Genomic DNA, 19,980 nt, shown 5'->3' with positions numbered 1-19,980 from the left:
AATCACATCGGGTTCAGCTTGTTGAGAAATTTTCCCTGAATCTGAAATTTCTCCCTCAGACAAAACCTCCCTGGCCCCCTCAGACTGGTGTAGGGGCATTTCAGAACCATTATCATCAGCGTCCTCATGCTCTTCAGTATCTAAAACAGAGCAGTCGCGCTTACGCTGATAAGTGGGCATTTTGGCTAAAATGTTTTTGATAGAATTATCCATTACAGCCGTTAATTGTTGCATAGTAAGGAGTATTGGCGCGCTAGATGTACTAGGGGCCTCCTGAGTGGGCAAGACTCGTGTAGACGAAGGAGGGAATGATGCAGTACCATGCTTACTCCCCTCACTTGAGGAATCATCTTGGGCATCATTTTCAGTGTCACATAAATCACATTTATTTAAATGAGAAGGAACCCTGGCTTCCCCACATTCAGAACACAGTCTATCTGGTAGTTCAGACATGTTAAACAGGCATAAACTTGATAACAAAGTACAAAAAACGTTTTAAAATAAAACCGTTACTGTCACTTTAAATTTTAAACTGAACACACTTTATTACTGCAATTGCGAAAAAGTATGAAGGAATTGTTCAAAATTCACCAAAATTTCACCACAGTGTTTTAAAGCCTTAAAAGTATTGCACACCAAATTTGGAAGCTTTAACCCTTAAAATAACCGTTTTTAACTTTAACCCCTTTACAGTCCCTGGTATCTGCTTTGCTGAGACCCAACCAAGCCCAAAGGGGAATACGATACCAAATGACGCCTTCAAAAAGTCTTTTCTATGTATCAGAGCTCCTCACACATGCGACTGCATGTCATGCCTCTCAAAAACAAGTGCGCAATACCGGCGCGAAAATGAGGCTCTGCCTATGATTAGGGAAAGCCCCTAAAGAATAAGGTGTCTAAAACAGTGCCTGCCGATATTATTTTATCAAAATACCCAGATTAAATGATTCCTCAAGGCTAAATATGTGTAATATATGAATCGATTTAGCCCAGAAAAAGTCTACAGTCTTAATAAGCCCTTGTGAAGCCCTTATTTACTTTCTGAATAAACATGGCTTACCGGATCCCATAGGGAAAATGACAGCTTCCAGCATTACATCGTCTTGTTAGAATGTGTCATACCTCAAGCAGCAAAAGACTGCTCACTGTTCCCCCAACTGAAGTTAATTCCTCTCAACAGTCCTGTGTGGAACAGCCATGGATTTTAGTAACGGTTGCTAAAATCATTTTCCTCATACAAACAGAAATCTTCATCTCTTTTCTGTTTCAGAGTAAATAGTACATACCAGCACTATTTTAAAATAACAAACTCTTGATTGAATAATAAAAACTACAGTTAAACACTAAAAAACTCTAAGCCATCTCCGTGGAGATGTTGCCTGTACAACGGCAAAGAGAATGACTGGGGTAGGCGGAGCCTAGGAGGGATCATGTGACCAGCTTTGCTGGGCTCTTTGCCATTTCCTGTTGGGGAAGAGAATATCCCACAAGTAAGGATGACGCCGTGGACCGGACACACCTATGTTGGAGAAATTATGTTTATTGCTAGTCCCTTAAAGTGCACAGCAAACAGAGTAGAAAGACAGATAAAAAAAGAATAAAAAACAGGCAAAGAGAAAAATGAAAGGCACAAAGAAAATCATACATGATCAGAACCCTTAATAAATAAATTAATAATGATATAAACAATGTCTTACCATCCATTTTTTAAACCATACAGCTTTGGTATCAATAAGTGCCAAGTAAAAAACTGGGTTCAGAAACGACTGTGAAGGCAAGCTTGAATCTTGACTAACTGATAAAAGTGATAAAGTGCTCTCCACAATTGCTTCCATGTATCTAAATTAGGAAAAAAAAATGTAAAATATTACTTAAACAAGAATTAAATAAAGGAATTTTTTATCATTCAAACTGCATATTTATTTTCAAATTGTCACTGGATAAGCTTGTATTTATAGGATTAATTTTTACAGGTATACAAAGATGTACAAAACAATAATAAAATGTAGATAAGCTATAAAAAGCTAGTACAATGTTACATTTGTCTTCAGACAACATTTTTTTTAATGAATGTATAAAAAGATTTATAAAATGATAAAAACATATTTTGCTAGATTACAAGTGGTATGCTTATGATGGCACAGGACCCAATGATCAGTATCGCTGGACCGTGCTAACATTAGCACGCAGCGTGATATTACAAGTCCATGGAAAAACAGATTTACCAGATAATAGTTAAGGCAACCAACACTGCGCAACCTATACTTTCAATGGATATCCCAAACATACTAAATAGCGCCTGATATTACAAGTTTAAAAAGTTTATTGGTTGCGTTCCAGCTTTTGAGACCTTTTTGATACGTTTTAATGTTTTGTTTCTTAATAGAAAATACATGAGAATAAGGGTGTTAGTTTTTTTTTTCCACTTTTATGCTCCATTGAAGTATAAACCAAAAATGGGCCGCTTCCTTATGTTAGAATTCTGCTTTTTCTTCTTTATTTATAAAGCGTCAACAGATTCTGCTGCGCAGTCCATGGGTACGAAGATATAAGTACAACTGTGAAACAATATAATATAAGACATTTTTCAGAAAAATACAGGGGGAATTGAGGGCCCTACTCCCATGGGAACTTACAATCTAGATGGGTTGGAGGATGGGAAACAGGAGGTGGGGACTGCAAAGGTGAGAATGATGTTAGCGAGGAGTTAGATGAGGGCAACTGTAGGTAAAGTGAAATTTATTAGTTAGTGAATTGGGTGATAAGCTTCCCTGAACAGAAAGGTCTTTAGGGAGCATTTAAAGGAGGACACTGACAGGTTAGGGGAAAGTCTGACAGCTCTAGGAAGTGCGTTCCAGAGAGTTAGTGCCGCAAGGGAGTAGTCCTGTAGTCTAGCATGGGAGGAGGTGATGGTAGAGGAGGCAAAGAGCAGGTCATTGTTGGATCATATGAGGCAGGCTTGAGTATATTTGTTGATGAGGGAGGACAGGTAGGGTGGGGCAGCATTGGTGAGGGCTTTGTAGGTATGGGTGAGAATTTTGAATTTAACTTTGCTGTGAATGGGGAGCCAGTGAAGGGACTCAAAGAGAGGTGCAGCGGATACAGAGCATCTGGAGAGGTGGATTAGCCTGACAAAAGCATTTATGATGGATTGAAGGGGGGAGAGGCGGGAGAGAGAGAGGCCAGTTAGTGGGTTATTACAGTAGTCAAGTCAGGAAATTACCAGAGAATGGATAAGCTGTTTAGTAGTTTCAGCACTCCGAAATTTTGGAGATATTGCGTAGGTGGTTCCGTCAGGATGATGAGAGCAATTGGATGTGGGGAATTAAGGACAGATTTGAATCAAGTGTGACTCCAAGGCAGCGGACTTGGGGAGATAGTGGTGCCACCAACAGTGATAGAAAAATTAGACACTGGAGTAGAATTAGAGGGGGGTTTAGAAGTAGTTCGGTCTTGGACATTTTTATTTTTAGGTGGTGAGAGACCACCCAGGAGCAAATGCCAGATAAGCAGTCCCTGATGTGAGAATTGACAGAAGGAGAGAATGCAGGGGTGGATAGGTAGATCTGGGTATCATCAGCATAGAGGTGATAGTTGAAGCCATAGCTGTTGATAAGTTTACCCAGTGAAGAAGTGTAAATAGAGAAAAGTAGAGGGCCCAGAACAGAGCCTTGAGGTACTCCAACAGACAGAGGCAATGGAGAGGAGGAGTCACCAGCAAAAGAGACAGAGACGGATATGTTAGAGAGATAAGAGTTAATCCAGGAGAGGGCAGTGTCACAGAGCCCAAGAGAACTGAGAATCTTTAGGAGGAGGGGATGGTCAACAGTATCAAAGGCAGCAGAGAGGTCAAGTAAGATGAGTATAGAGTAGTAGCCGTTATTTTTAGCAGAAAGGAGTTCGTTAGTAACCTTGGTGAGGGCAGTCTCAGTTGATTGTTGGTGACAGAAGCAAGAATGCAGGGGTCAAGCAATGAGTTGGAGGACAGGAAGTAGGTTAGGCGATCGAAAACTAGTTTTTCAAGGACTTTTGAAGCTAGTGGAAGCAGTAATATGGGACATTAGTTTGCAGGAGAGTTTGGGTCGAGGGAGGGGTTTTTGAGAATGGGGGTGAACTTTGCATGTTTAAAGGAAGATGGGAATGAACCGGTAGAAAGGGATAGGTTGAAAATGTAAGTAAGAGCTGGAGTGAGTGTGGAAGATAGAGAAGGTATTAGATGTGAAGGAATAGGGTCAAGTGGGCAGGTAGTGAGGTGTGAGGAACACAATAAGGAACCCACTTCACTCTCAGTGGTTGGGGGGAGGGTGCAGAGAGTGGCAGAGGGGGTGACTGGGAGCGAAGTTGGGAAATTGCAGGCTTGTGTTGGGATGCTGCTTTGATGGTGTTTTTTTAAAAAAAGTAGTCAGCCAGGTCTTGAGCACTAAATGCAGATGAAGGGGATGGTGCAGGTGGGTAGAGGAGAGAGTTGAAAACTGAGTCGTTTAGGGTTTGATGAGTGAGTAGATGTAAGAGAAGAGAAGTAGGTTTGCTTAGCTAAGTGAAGGGCAGAGGTGTAAGAATAAAGAATAAACTTATAGTGGATGAAATCAGGTTCAGAGCGGGATTTCCTCCAGGCACGTTAAGCAGCGCGGGAGCATTTTTGTAGGTGGCGTGTTTGCCGAGAGTGCCAGGGCTGGAGCGGACGACGTGGGGCTTCGCATTTTTGGAAAGGAGCAAGAGTGTCAAGTGGTGAGAGTATTATTATAGTGGGTTGTAGCAAGGTTGGGGCAGGGTATCGTTGAAGTGTGGGGGAGGCACTTTTGAAAAAGGTTGGATAGTTGAAGAGGATCCACAATGTGCAGATTTCTACAGGTTTGTGGGCGAAGGGGAGAAGTCGGTTTAGCCTGTATATTAGGATTAAAGATGATCAGATAGTGGTCTGAGATGGGGAATGGGTGACAGGTGACATCAGAGAGAGCGCAGAGATAGGAGAATACCAGATGAATAGAGTAGGGAATAGGGTGGATTGTGAGAGGTCAAAGGAGTTAGTGAGTGAGAGAAGTTTAGAGGTAGCAGGGGCAGATGGGTTATCAATGGGGATGTTGAAGTCTCCCAGAATTAGAGTTAGTGCATTTGTGAGGAAGCCAGGCAGCAAAGTTGTCAAGGAATTGGGAAGTGGGTCCAGGGGGCGATAAATAACTGTCACTCTGAGAGAGAGGGTGGAGAACAGGCAAATTCAGTGGACTTCAAAGGAAGAAAAGGAGAGAGATGGAAATGGAGTTAGGTACTGATAGGAGCAGAAGGGGGAAAGTAAGATCCCAACACCGCCACCATGTCTCTCACCTGGTCTAGGTGTGTGGCTAAAGTGGAGACCACTGTGTGTAAGAGCAGCAATGGAAGCAGTGTCAGAGGAAGATAGCCAGGTTTCAGTAATTGCTATAAGGTTAAAAGCTTTGGAAACAAACAGGTCGTGAACAGTTGTAAGTTTGTTACAGACAGAGCGAGCATTCCAGAGAGCTCAAGAAAAGAGAGGGGATAAGCACTGTGGATTAATGGAGATGAGATTGTTAGTATTGTGTGTCTTAAAGTTTATGCAGTGGAAGACTGAGCGAGAGTGTGGAAGTTTTGTGATCACTGCAGGGCCAGGGTTAGCGGAAACATCACCAGCAGCAAGCAGTAGTAGGAGTGTGAGTGACAGGAGGTGAGAATGAGACTTGTAGGAGCGGTTGTAATTAGACACAGGAGAGTTAGACGGGGAAGTGTTTCTAAGGAGACAGAGTAGTGCATGAGAGGACACCATAGCGGATGAGGGAAGGGAGGGTGAAATATGGATAGTGTGGGTGTTATTGTTATAGGGACATGCAGTGAGTTTTGGGAGGACAGACAGAAAGAGCAGAATAGACATGGAGATCATTGTGCAGGTGTAGAGTTAGTGATGTCTACCAGTTTCCCCCTCTAGTGAGTAACTCTGCCACTTGTAACAGAGCCACTTTGAAGCACAGAGCCTGTGGTCTGCCTTATATAGCTGTGAGAGCTAATTTTTAATGATCTGATTCAATGATCTGATTCAAAGCAACTGGTTACAAATAGTCTAGCTAGCAAGACAGGAGTTACACTCACTTGCAAATTAGATAGGGAGGGGGGACGAATGGCAGAATGTACTGAACGTATACAACGTATCTGATAAATGATTAATAGCCAAAATACAGACGGCAGAATAAATGCATACCATAGTATTCTAACACACAACTTAAAGGGATGTGAATCAGTAGCCAGGGAGACAAAAAAGCAGAGAAGCATAACAGAGTATTTTAACAAAGATAGCAAGAGAAGAAAAAAATGATTGATAATAGGAGAAAATTAGATAGTTGCTTAAATTGTAATGCTGTATCTGAATCTTGTAAGAAAAAAAATTGGGTTTAGTATCCCTTTAAAGGAACATGAAACCCCAACATTTTCTTTCATGATTTAGGTAGAACATATCATTTTAAACAACTTTCCAGTTTACTTCTATTATTAAATTTGTTTCATTCTTTTATTATCATTTGTTGAAGGAGCAGCAATGCACTACTGGTTTATAATTGAACACATGGGGTGAGCCAATGACAATCGGTTTATATATGCAGCCACCAATCAGCAGCTAGAAACTAGGTTTGCTGCTCCTGAGCTTACCTAGATAAACCTTTCGGCAAAGGATAACAAGAGAAGGAAGTAAATTAATATAAGTAAATTGGAAAGGTGTTTAAAACTGTATGCTCTATCTAAATCATGAATGTTTAATTATGATTTTACTGTCCCTTTAAGTTCTACGTTAGTGTGAACTTTAGTGTAGTGGACCTTTTCTATTGGCATTTTACATAAATACACATTTAACAATTTACCTATCAACATTCTTGATAATTATTGATTTATGAAAAGATTAATGTCAAGAACTATTTAAGACATTTGCTTCACAGTAGGATCAGCAAACAAACATTTTGAAAGGTAGTGAGGGCACAGAGGTTTTGGAGAGCTACATTTTCAGTGAAAAAAAATATTTAAAACTTTCTATCTTAGAAAAATTAAAATGCAGAGTGGGGTCAGAAAAATGGAGGGGAATGAGAAAGTAGGAATGAGAAAAAAATACACTTAAAAAACAGAAACTCTTAGCAACGAAACTACAAGACAATATGTTATTCTTTATTTCAATTCATGACTTACTTTTCTGGGTGCCGAATCCAAAAAGAAGGAGCTTCCTTCTGGTAGTCATTTAAAAGTCGAATCTGAGGATAAATAAATCTGATAAATGAATGAACAATAAGACAAGTTATTACAGTTTAACAATATAAAAAAAGTGTATTGTACCTTTTTCAGCAAATGAACAACATCCTGGTTGGTTATATCAACACCAGTAGATAATGTAGCTTTTGGACATTCTCTAGATTTAAATGACAATTCCAAATGCTTGGCTGAAAAAAAATAAAGTTTAAACAGGTTACATTTATCTAATGCAGGTAAATTAAGAAAGGATTTCAGGGAATTTATCTCTCTTTACATCAATGTATTTGAATGACAAAATTGTTAGAATGACAGATGTATAAAATGATACAAACCAGGAATGTGAAATTAATTGATAATAGACACTAAGGGCTAGATTTATTAAGCCCCTACGGCAGCAAGTTCTCTCAAGAACTTGCTCGCCGTCATTTATCAAGCAGCGGTCACCAGACCGCTGCTTCCTTAGCCTCTTCGCCACCTCTAATGTGGCGAAATTCAATCTCCTCGGTCTTGTCAGACCGAGGAGATTGACAGCTCCTGCCCGCGCGTGATTGGCTGTGCGCGGGCAGGGGGCGGGATTGCACGCGAGTGCAAAATTGAGCTCGTGTGCAATGCCGAATACCTGCGGGTATTTTCGCCCCGCCACAGGCGAGCTGAGGCATACAGGGGCGCATATACGCGCCCCTGTACGCCTCAGCTTTAATAAATCTAGCCCTAAAACTGTCTCAAAACAAAATAGGCTGCGGTGATTTAACCAAGATCTAATTAAGTCAACATTAAAAAAATGTAGTTTTCCATAAGTGAAGTATTCAACGTTTTATTTAGACTGCTCATTTGGGGATCATATTTACATTCAATATAAATAACTATACACTAAAAAAATAAAATTGCATAGCACTTCTTAAAATATTTTAGGCATCTACACTGCTAAAAAATTATACAAATACTTTTTTTTTTATTGTAAATGACTGCAGTTTTGATTGGTCTTCTCTCGTTTAGATTAATGTTAAAGTCTGATATTGGGCAAAGCTGTCAAAATAAAAGTATTAAAAAAGTCTATGTATACAAAGCTAAAATGGCTTCTATTTATACCTAAGGAACTCAATGCTTTCTTCCTCATTTTAAATGAGTCACTAGGGAATATTAGAAATTTAGATACACTCTTTTTAAAAGTAGTAAATCTAAAATTTAAAGAAGGAAATAAAATGTATTCATGAGACATACCTAAACTAGTATAAATCTCTTTTGCCATATTCAGCGGTGATGATGAAAATGTTTTTGCATAAAAGCGCAGAATCTTCTCCTACGGAAGAACACAAGAATTAATTTCATTTGTCAAAGACTTTTGTCTGGTCTTTGTATGAGGTAAGCATTTGCTTAATGACTGTAATGATCATTAAAGAATACAAAGCTGTGGAAAACAAAGAGAAAAATTATCATTAAAATAAAGAGATCCGGTAATTTAAGACTTAAAGGGACATGAAAACAAATTTTAAACAACTTTCCATTTTACTTATATTATCAAATTTGCTTTATTGTATCCTTTGTTGATGGCGCAGCAGTGCACTGCTAGGAGCTAGATGAACACATCGAATGAGCTAATGACAAGCGGTATATACAGTAAGTTCCGCCACCAATCAGCAGCTGGATCCCAGTTGCGCATTGCTGCTCCTGAGCCTACCTAGGTATGTTTTTCAACTAAGGATTCCAAGTAAACAAATCAAATTAGATAATAGAAGTGCATTGTAAAGTTGTTTTAGTTGAGTGGTTTTGTTTGTTTTCTCTCTGAGGCAACTGAAAACACCTGCAATCATGAAATAACAGCTACAGTGTATGGACATTCCCAATACAGTCTGATTATAACACGGTTAAGTGTATGTTTCATGTTTGTGCACTTTTTATTTATTTTCTTTCTCACTTTTTTGTATATAATTTACTAGTTTGTGAACACTTATTTTGTTATTTTTAGATAGTAGGTTTGGCAAGAAATGAGTTGTGATTTTTCTAAAGTACATAAATGTTATTCTTACAACCTTAATTTCCGAAAAAGTTGGGACATTATGGAAAATGCAAAACAAAAGTCGGGACAGGGGCAATTTAGTAATAGTGATGTGACAAGTTGAAATCAGAAGGTGATGTGAAACAGGTGAGGCAATTGTGTAATCATTGTATATAAGGAGCCTCTAAAAAAGGCCTAGTCCTTCAAGAGCAAGGATGGGTCGAGGCTCGCCAATCTGCCAACATAGAAGTCAGTGAATAATCCAACACTTTGAGAACAACATTCCCCAAAGACAAATCAGTAGGATTTTGGGCATTTCACCTTCTACAGTGCACAATATAATTAAAGGATTCAAGGAATCCGGTCACATCTCTGTGGTCAAATGGCAAGGTCAAAAACCACTTCTGAATGTGCGTGATCTTTGATCCCTCAGACGTCACTGTCTCAAAAACCGTCATGAGTCTGTAATGGATATCCTGATATGGGCTCAGGAAAACTTTTTGTAAACCTTTGTTAGTTAACACCATTTGTCACTGCATCCACAGATGCAAGTTAAAGATTTGCTATGCAAAACAGAAGCCATACATCAACACTGTCGAGAAGCACTGCCGACTTCTCTGGGCTCGGTCTCATCTGAGATGGACAGTAGCACAGTGGAATAGTGTTTTGTGGTCTGACAAGTCAACATTTCAAATAGTTTTTGGAAAAAACAGAGGTTGTGTTCTGCAGGTCAAAGAGTAAAAGGACCATCCAAGCTGTTATCAGCATCAGGTCCAAAAGCCAGCGTCTGTCATGGTATGGGGGGGTGTCAGTGCCCATGGCATGGGTAACTTGCACATCTGTGAGGGCACCATTAATGCTGCCATCCAGACGTCGTCTTTTCCAGGGACGTCCATGCATTTTCCAGCAGTACAACGCCAAACCACTTTCTGTCCAGATTACAAGCACACAGTTGCATAAGCAGAGTGCAGGTGCTAGCATGGCCTGCCTGCAGTCCTGACCTGTCTCCGATTGATAATGTGTGGCGCATTATGAAGCACAAAATAAGGCAACAAAGGCCTGTAAAGTTGTGCAGCTGAAGACATGCATAATTGATGAATGGGGAGAATTCCACTTGCTAAACTTAACCAACTGGTGTCTTCAGTGCCCAAACGCTTGATAAGTGTTATAAAGAAGAAAAGGTGATGTTACACAGTGGTAAACACTCGACTGTCCCAACTGGTGTGTGTTGCAGTCATCAGATTTAAAATGAGTGTATATGTTTTTAAAAATACATTAAAGTCACAACGTAAAGCATCAAATAATGTGTTAATAATGTGTTTTCAATATAGTACAGGGTTAATTGAATTTTCAAATTACTCTTTTAGTTTGTTTTTTTGCATTTTCAATAATGTACCAAGTTTTCTGAATTGTGCATAGTTAATATAATCAATTAACCAAGGCAGTACAACAGATCTACAAATATACGCTAAAGCAGGGCTTGGCAAACCCAGACGCCAGGGAGCCACTGGTGCCTTAAAATTAGGGCCTAGTGCACTGGTTTATTAATTTCTGAAAAAAACATAGATGCCTCCCTCTTTTCCTGGTGGCCACCATCAGCAACACTTAAAATTTAGTTTGTTGCTGGATTTTTTCGACACCTTGCATGTGTGAAATACAAATCCAACTTTGATTTAATAATATGATTGGCCAAAAGTTTTTGGCTCCTAGATTTTGAACAAAATTTGTCGACCACCGAGCTAAAGGTTTTATAACTGTCATTTTGAGAGCTCTTACAAATCTAGAAAAGTATAGGGAAGCACCTTGCAGAAACCTTCAGAAATTTTAGTGCTAATAAAAGCTCACTAACAACGCCCTTTTCGTTTTATCTGGTGACCAGCATTATCAGTATTACTGTACCAGTCTGCATTGAACACTACAGTGTCTCCCTGCTGTTGCTTAGCCACTGTGCAGCACTGCCGGTCCCGGAAGGCAGTTTGACACCAGTCCAGCCATTGGTCTCTAGGTGGAGTTGAAGGAGAGAGCCAACTACCAGTTGGCCTTGTTGGGAGTCAAGTGCTGCTGGCACAGAAGAGTGTCAGCATGCACCCAGAGCATGTGGCTGTGGGCTACGGCTCATCTTGCAGTGAGCATCTACAAGTCCTACCAGTCAGACATATCTAAAGTGAGGGTACTCACAATGTGTTGGCACCTGTGGAGTCTGGGTCCTCAAGAGCTCCCCAGCTAGCTCATTCACAGTGACACAAACAGCCATGAATGAGCTAGCTGGGGAGCTCTTGAGGACCCATGCTTCACTATTTTGCACTTTGTGATAAGTGCCAACACATTGTGAGTACCCTACATTCTTTATTCCTATGTCTACAGACACCATTCACTGTTGAAGAGCCGACGGTGGCATCATAACCCTTCTCTTTTGAAATCATCACCAGCCAAAAGAGTGGCACCTCTGTTTTACTTTGAATCATTGGTGACAGTGGGAGTACTCTCTAGCTTCCCTCAGTTCTAGTCCCCTTACTATATGCCATCCCTAGGTAGATAATAACCATATCTTCCTTCCCTTCTGTCGCTTCTAGTGGTTACGTAACTTGCTAGAGCTGAGGATTATGTTTCTGAAGTAATTTCTGCTAATTATGTCTGCCATATAAGTGAGCCTTGCCATTCCTAAGAACCTAAATGGGTAACTCATCCACTGATGACACTAAATTTAACAGTGCTTTACTTTTGCCTGGAACAAATCTCCCAGCATTTGGCCTCTAAGATAGACCCCACACGTTTTCTCTCCCTTTATGGGTATACTCCCATGCACCCTTTCCTTGTCTCGCCCCTAGATAAGTCCCATTCTAGTGGTTGAGGCCAGGTTGCTATTTTAGGGATGCATATACCCCTTCTGAGTCTGCATTGCAGGTTTCAGAAATTGAGCTGCTTATATCTAAAGTCCTATTGTCTAAAGACTGTGATGAACCTTTCTCAGAGGACTTTGTTTCTACCTGGGTGATTCTCAGGTGGTGTAGAGTACATGTATGCCACCAGAAGGCTTCAAGAAAAAATCATCCCCTGCCTCAATGGTTAAAAAGTCTGCAGCTGATCATTTTAAAGTTAAACCCTCTGTAGACGTCTTCTTCTGACACAGAAAGAAGTCTACAGACCATGGAACCTATTACTCCTCTAAAGTCATGTCCACAAACTCTTGCTACTATGGATGACTCTGCTGCAACAGAAACTGTTGATAGACTTACACATAGACTCAATGCCTTACATGACTCTCTTACTAAAGCCATTAAGTGCTCATTTGCTGAACTGAAAAGAGATATTGGTGCAATTTGATCATGGTGTAATAATCTTAGATTCTGTGGGATATCAGAAGAAATTTCTAGTGCAAATCTCAACAAATTCATTTTAGAATATCATGGGCACTTAAAACCATCTATGTCACCTACAGGTTCTATAATTGATAGAGTTCATAAAATCCCTAGTGGAAGAAACATTTCTACAGATAGGCCTAGAGATGTTATAGCCAGATTCCACTACTTTACCTACAAGGAAGAGATCCTTAAAAATGCCTTTTTTTTAACTCCACCGCAAGGGTTTCAGCATATCCAAGTCATTTTATTTTTTTTGCAATATACTCTACAGAAAAAAGGACTTTACTTGAATTCCGTAAAGCCCTTAGGCAAAAAGAGATTTGTTACAGATGGGGTTACCTGACTGAGCTTTTAATCCGTAAAGGTGGGTCTTTTCTTGCAATCAATAACCCTAAGAGTATGGCGCTTATATAAGAGTGGTCTAGAAAAGTTAAGAGATCTTTATGGGCCTCTCTTGATCATCTCAGAGAAGAGATAGGTGCTCAGGGCACTTCCATTACCTCGCCTAAGGAGCTTTGACCTACAGCAAACAAATGCAACCCACTACCACAGAGACAATTCTCTACCAAGAGACATAACTTTGTGATGGATTCCCGACTTAGAGGACAAACAAAGGTTTGATTAACTATTAGGCTGTCTGTCCATGGGCTGAGATATTAAAATCTGCCCTACCTCTCTATATTGATTCCAGGGTTTAGTTCTTGTAGGAGCTTAAAATATTCAAGGACTATAGTACTCTAAATTGTTCCTATATACGATGTACTGATCTACGGTCCAAGTAACTGAGTTTAACTTCTGTGTTCTACAGTTCTAGTCAATGGTTTCTATTGTAACCTTGTAGCTTTGTATTTTTAATGTTCTAAATGTAAATTAAGTATGTACAACAAGGGTCTGTGTGGCCAGGTATGGGTATACTCCTAAGCACCATTTCCTTGTCCTTTTTCTTTTATCTCCATTGCCAGTGCAAGGGGATGAATGCCCTAAATATTATATATTTTTAACGTGTTAAAGAAAAAACCCAACCCAAAAAATGAATACGTAATAATATTATTTATTTTATTTTTTTTATACTGGAAAAAAATATTATTCCTAGAAACATCCAAATCAACTACAAGAAAAACATGTTCAAGCTGCTCAGTAACAAGAAGCAGTCTAATAGAATTGGTATTTACTTATATTAAAATGAGCATTAAAATCATACCTTAGGGTTAAGCTGTCTTTACTCATTTCATTTGTTACATTTAAATGAACAGAGAAATGGCATTTTCAAGCTGTAGTTCACTTGATCTTTCAATGCCAATTTCACTTAATGTTGCAGCTATTATTGCCCTTTAATTTAAACACAAGTGCATATTCATTGCCTGTACATCTAAAGATTATATGGCATATGAATAAAATCATTTTGGTAACCTAGATCAACTGCACATACAGACACTATTTCTTTGAATGTATTTTGCAGATATATAGTATATTCTCTGCTGATGGCTAAATAGTCATTTTGTACTTTTATATAACCATTGTGCTTTAGGAAAGGCAGCAAAGCATGAAATCAAAGACAATTTTTTTTATAGATACATAGAAGACAAAAAACTAGAATTCCTTGTTGTATGATATATATCCATCTATATTCCACAGATGTTGTTTACTATAAATACATTGTTCTATGGGACATAAAAAGTGCAAAAGGAAAATGCTCCAATGTGTTAGAGCCTTTTATTATAGTGATATGGCTTATACATAACTGTATGGGACAGTAAAAACCTTGTAATTTTTGTTGTGTTGCTGTCAAATAACATTTCAGCCAAGTATAAATGGTTTAAAAGAAATTAACATCCATTTTACTGCAATTAAGCTTTCAAAAGCCAAACTAAGCCTACCATTTGCCTTATTTAGAGAGCCAATCTGGGCTTTAGTCCACTGACAACAAGGCTAACCACTGTCATAAAACATTAATATAAAGTGAATACTTTTTTTAGTTGTTATCTGATAAAGCCAATCAGCAGCTAGCTCCCAGTAGTGCTTTGCTGCTCCTGAGTCTAGCTAAGTATACATTTTTTAACAAAGGATAACAACAGAAAAAAGTCAATTTGACAATACAACTAAATTGGAACCTCACTTATAATTGCATACTGTAACTGAACCATGAACATTTAATTCTGACTTTCAAGTTCTAAATCTTTAAACTTACATCTTTTAATATGGATATTGTAAACATGCCATTTTAAATACACACCCACGCACAATAAATGGCTACACACCTCATGTCCTAACAGAAAAACTGGGTGCAAAATGTCATATTGAACATAGAAGGCTGACGTTAGGACACAAACACTGAATGAGTGAGACACTTGGGCATCATCTCTAAGCCAATAACATTAACTAATCTTCCATTTTATGTTTTTAATGTTTAATGGTTTTTGTATGATATTGAGAGCCAGCTAGTTTCTGTTGCTTTTTATACATCAGGTTTCAGCATGCACTGGTTTCTCTTTATGTGGCAAGTGGGTGGTACTGCAAATGAATGTATCACCCTCCAATAAGAAAAGAAGAAAAACAACTCAAGCCTATGTAGGGGCGACCATACTAAGTATATAAAGAACCACCTGTTGGGGTGCTAATAACAAATGTAAAGATTGTTACAAACAATAGCAGTCATATAAATACATAGATTTTCTGACACACTCAATACTAGTTGTAATGCTTGATAAAACAAAAATGGAACCTGGGAGAGAGGATATTGCAATAGAGTGTATGTAGACCTCTTTGTCCAGCCTTCAACAGAATCTAGGGCATATAGAGGCAAAATTCTGCCAGGGAAAAAAAAATTCTATGATTCACTATTCACAAATGGAGTTGTAGATCCTCTATTACCGCAAACTGTCTCTACTTCATGCTGTTCTGAGCAAGCTAGGTTCGGGATGCTATCAAAATAATGTAAACTCAGTCATCCCTTCTACATATGTTACTGCTGTGACAAAGTCCAAGAAAATGCAGGCACTTCAAAAAGTTTGTGAAAAAAGGTAGGAATGATGATTTTCCACAATAAATTTGAAGCACCTAAAATATAAAACTGCAATGGGGACATAAAAGAAAAAATGTGGATTTGATTTAAATCAAAACAATTTAAATCACTAGTCAGTAAGACTTGATTTAAATTTTAGTTTTCTAGATAAAGACTCATTCTTGCTGGTTGTTATATTTATATTTACAGTCTTAATATTTACAACCATGTAAGGGTTTCATTTTTAATAACAATTTAAATAGTTTTATTTAATTAAAACAATAACATTATAGGTTTTTACTTTAAGTATTACTGCTTTTCCCTACCTGCTCACACTTAATAATAATATAATAACTAGTATTTATATAGCGCCTTTCTCCCAGTGGGACTCAAAGTGCTTTTTCAGCGCTCGCTCACGGAATTAACCAAATTGGCTGCTGAATAGTAATAGTTGTTATTATTACCCAATTTAATGGTAGTCATTTTATCAGTTGTATAAGTATAGAAGAGAATGTACATTATACTTCAAATTGAGTCCCCAACATAATTATATTGTATACCACAACATGTGGTGCCTCCCTGCCAGATTATCCCATTTAACTCACATCATTGGTTGTTACCTGGGCATTGTAGCATTCAGTACTCATATTTAACTGTTTTTAACTATGCACTGTATGTGTGTGAATGTTTTTCACCAACTTTATTTTAAAATGTACAATTAAAAGTTATATTTTATTATTTACCTGGCTTGCATCTAGCCAACTCACTTACACATTATTCTAATCTAGTGGCAACTGTGTGCTCTGATATATCCATTTTTCTCTTATATTTACTCATAGTCATTTTATCAAACTTGGAAGAATGAAGGGCTGAGTCGGCCCTGCCGGGATTTGAACCTGTGACCTTAGATCTTTTCAACAGGCTTTTTTTATAGTCAGGGCATTTACCAGCTGAGCTACCTCACTTAACTCCTTGTGCTGATCTATTCCACTCCAAACATTTTTGTATATATTGAGCTTTTTAAAACTTATCACTTAAGAGGGTAAATGGTTTACTCTGTGTACATTGATTTGCAGAGGAATAATGGGATTAGGGTATTTTTTTTAACTATGTACATGTTTTTATATGAAGACGCATATTATCTCTGCAGACACAAATTCACAGTTTTGAGAACCACAAAACCAAGAATGTGTGAAAATAACTTCTTCACATAAAATTGGCCAAAATAATCTTACAGATATCTCTGTATGGCATTGTGAATGGATTAAAGGAATTAATTTACCAAAAACTATAAACATTGCAGCCATGAACGTACAGCCATGTGCTACATAACTAAAATGAATCCTTATTTCAGGATGAATAACTTTGGCTTTAACCCCTTAACAACCAAGGACGTACTGGGTACGTCCTACAAAAAAGGTCAGTTAACGACCAAGGACAAACCCTGTACGTCCTTAGGGATTTGAAGTGGTGGAAGCTATCCTGATCGCTTCCAGCCGCTTTCATGGTATTGCAGTGATGCCTTGATATTAAGGCATCCTGCAATACCATTTTTTTTACACATCGATGCAGAGTCACTCTCTGCACCGGTAGCGATGGTGCCGATCGTTTGTGGGTGGGAGCCATAGCAGGGAGGCGGGTGGGCGACCCATCGCTACTCAGCATCCGGTTCCTGTATGTGCAATGTGCACGCCGGGTGCCGGGAGCGTGCAGGGAGCGCACGCGCGCAGCAACTACTGCCACCAATGTATGTGTATAGGAAGGAGGGAGAGGGAGGGGGGGGATAAATAAAGATCCAAGGATCTGGAAGGGGGAGGGGGTATTGAGGGGGGGCAGCTACACTACAGAAAAAAATGTAATATTTAATAAAAATAAATAAAAAACATTTTTATGGGCAAACTGGGTACTGGCAGGCAGCTGCCAGTACCCAAGATGGCGGCAAACAGGTAGCGGGGTGAGGGTTAAAAAGCTGTTTGGGGGGGGGATCAGGGAGGTTGGGGGCTAAGGGTGGATCTATCACAGCTGAATAGATATTTAAAAAAAAAAGCCTTTCATTTTAGTACTGGCAGACTTTCTGCCATTACTTAAGATGGCGGGGACAATTGTGGGGTGGGGGAGGGAAGAGAGCTGTTTTGGGATTAAAGGAATTAATTTACCAAAAACTGTAAACATTGCAGCCATGAACGTACAGCCATGTGCTACATAACTAAAATGAATCCTTATTTCAGGATGAATAACTTTGGCTTTAACCCCTTAACAACCAAGGACGTACTGGGTACGTCCTACAAAAAAGGTCAGTTAACGACCAAGGACAAACCCTGTACGTCCTTAGGGATTTGAAGTGGTGGAAGCTATCCTGATCGCTTCCAGCCGCTTTCATGGTATTGCAGTGATGCCTTGATATTAAGGCATCCTGCAATACCATTTTTTTACACATCGATGCAGAGTCACTCTCTGCACCGGTAGCGATGGTGCCGATCGTTTGTTGGTGGGAGCCATAGCAGGGAGGCGGGTGGGCGACCCATCGCTACTCAGCATCCGGTTCCTGTATGTGCAATGTGCACGCCGGGTGCCGGGAGCGTGCAGGGAGCGCACGCGCGCAGCAACTACTTCCACCAATGTATGTGTATAGGAAGGAGGGAGAGGGAGGGGGGGGATAAATAAAGATCCAAGGATCTGGAAGGGGGAGGGGGTATTGAGGGGGGGCAGCTACACTACAGAAAAAAATGTAATATTTAATAAAAAAAAAATAAAAAACATTTTTATGGGCAAACTGGGTACTGGCAGGCAGCTGCCAGTACCCAAGATGGCGGCAAACAGGTAGCGGGGTGAGGGTTAAAAAGCTGTTTGGGGGGGGGGATCAGGGAGGTTGGGGGCTAAGGGTGGATCTATCACAGCTGAATAGATATTTTTAAAAAAAAGCCTTTCATTTTAGTACTGGCAGACTTTCTGCCATTACTTAAGATGGCGGGGACAATTGTGGGGTGGGGGAGGGAAGAGAGCTGTTTTGGGAGGGATCAGGGGGTGGGATGTGTCAGGTGGGAGGCTGATCTCTGCACTAAAGCTAAACCCTACAAGCTCTCTAATTAACCCCTTCACTGCTGTACATAATACAAGTGTGGTACGCAGCGGCATTTAGTGGCCTTCTAATTACCAAAAAACAATCCCAAAGCCGTATATGTCTTACTTTTTCTGAACAAAGGGGATCCCAGAGAAGCATTTGTGCCATAATTGAACAAGCTGTTTGTAAATAATTTCAGTGTGAAACCTAAAGTTTGTAAAAAAGTGAACTTTTTTTTTTTATTTGATCGCATTTGGCGGTGAAATGGTGGCATGAAATATACCAAAATGGGCCTAGATCAATACTTGGGCTTGTCTACTACACTACACTTAAGCTAAATCTAACCCTACAAGCTCACTAATTAACTCCTTCACTGCTGAGTATAATACACGTGTGGTGTGCAGCAGCATTTAGCGGCCTTCTAATTACCTAAAAGCAATGCCAAAGCCATATATGTCTGCTATTTCTGAACAAAGTGGATCCCAGAGAAGCATTTACAACCATTTGCGCCATAATTGCACAAGCTGTTTGTAAATAATTTCAGTGAGTTTGTGAAAGGTTAGGCTAGATCAATACTTTGGGTTGTCTACTAAAAAAAAAATATATACATGTCAAGGGATATTCAGGGATTCCTGACAGATATCAGTGTTCCAATGTATCTATCGCTAATTTTGAAAAACAATGGCTTGGAAATAGCAAAGTGCTACTTGTATTATTGCCCTATAACTTGCAAAAAAAGCAAAGAACATGTTAACATTGGGTATTTCTTAACTCCGGACAAAATTTAGAAACTATTTAGCATGGGTGTTTTTTGGTGGTTGTAGATATGTAACAGATTTTGGGGGTCAAAGTTAGAAAAAGTGTGTTTTTTTTTCCATTTTTTCATCATATTTTATATTTTTTTATAGTAAATTATAAGATATGATGAATGGTATCTTTAGAAAGTCCTTTTAATGGTGAAATAAACTATATATAATATGTGTGGGTACAGTAAATGAGTAAGAGGAAAATTACAGCTAAACACAAACACTGCAAAAATGTAAAAATAGCCTTGGTCCCAAACGGTCAGAAAATGGAAAAGTGCTGTGGTCCTTAAGGGGTTAAAGGGACATAAAAAATATTTTCTTTGTTCTCTTGGTATGTTTTGTTGAAAAGCAGGGACGTAAGCTCAGGAGTGTGCACTTGTCTATATGACAGCAGTTTTTCCAAAATGCTATCCATGTGCAAGACCACTAGATGTCAGTAACATTTCCTGCCATGTAGTGCTCCAGATACCTACCTAGGTATCTCAACAAAGAATACAATAATATGATAATAAAAG

General features: G+C 39.1%; 1 protein-coding gene across 1 annotated transcript in view; it reads right to left on the bottom strand.

Moving 5' to 3' along the window:
- The window catches only part of TBC1D32 (TBC1 domain family member 32), a 695,824-nt gene that overhangs the window by 537,529 nt on the left and 138,315 nt on the right, over window positions 1-19,980 (bottom strand). Inside the window, exons 7-10 of the mRNA XM_053710787.1 lie at window positions 8,461-8,539; window positions 7,324-7,427; window positions 7,180-7,241; window positions 1,698-1,839 (exon numbers count right to left, since the gene is read on the bottom strand). Of these exons, the coding sequence (XP_053566762.1) occupies window positions 1,698-1,839; window positions 7,180-7,241; window positions 7,324-7,427; window positions 8,461-8,539 (387 nt within the window). The remainder of the gene's footprint in view (window positions 1-1,697; window positions 1,840-7,179; window positions 7,242-7,323; window positions 7,428-8,460; window positions 8,540-19,980) is intronic.

Source organism: Bombina bombina, chromosome 4 (assembly GCF_027579735.1).
Source record: "Bombina bombina isolate aBomBom1 chromosome 4, aBomBom1.pri, whole genome shotgun sequence".
NCBI classification, from domain to species: Eukaryota; Metazoa; Chordata; class Amphibia; order Anura; family Bombinatoridae; genus Bombina; species Bombina bombina.
This window is presented reverse-complemented; position numbering and strand designations above follow the sequence as displayed.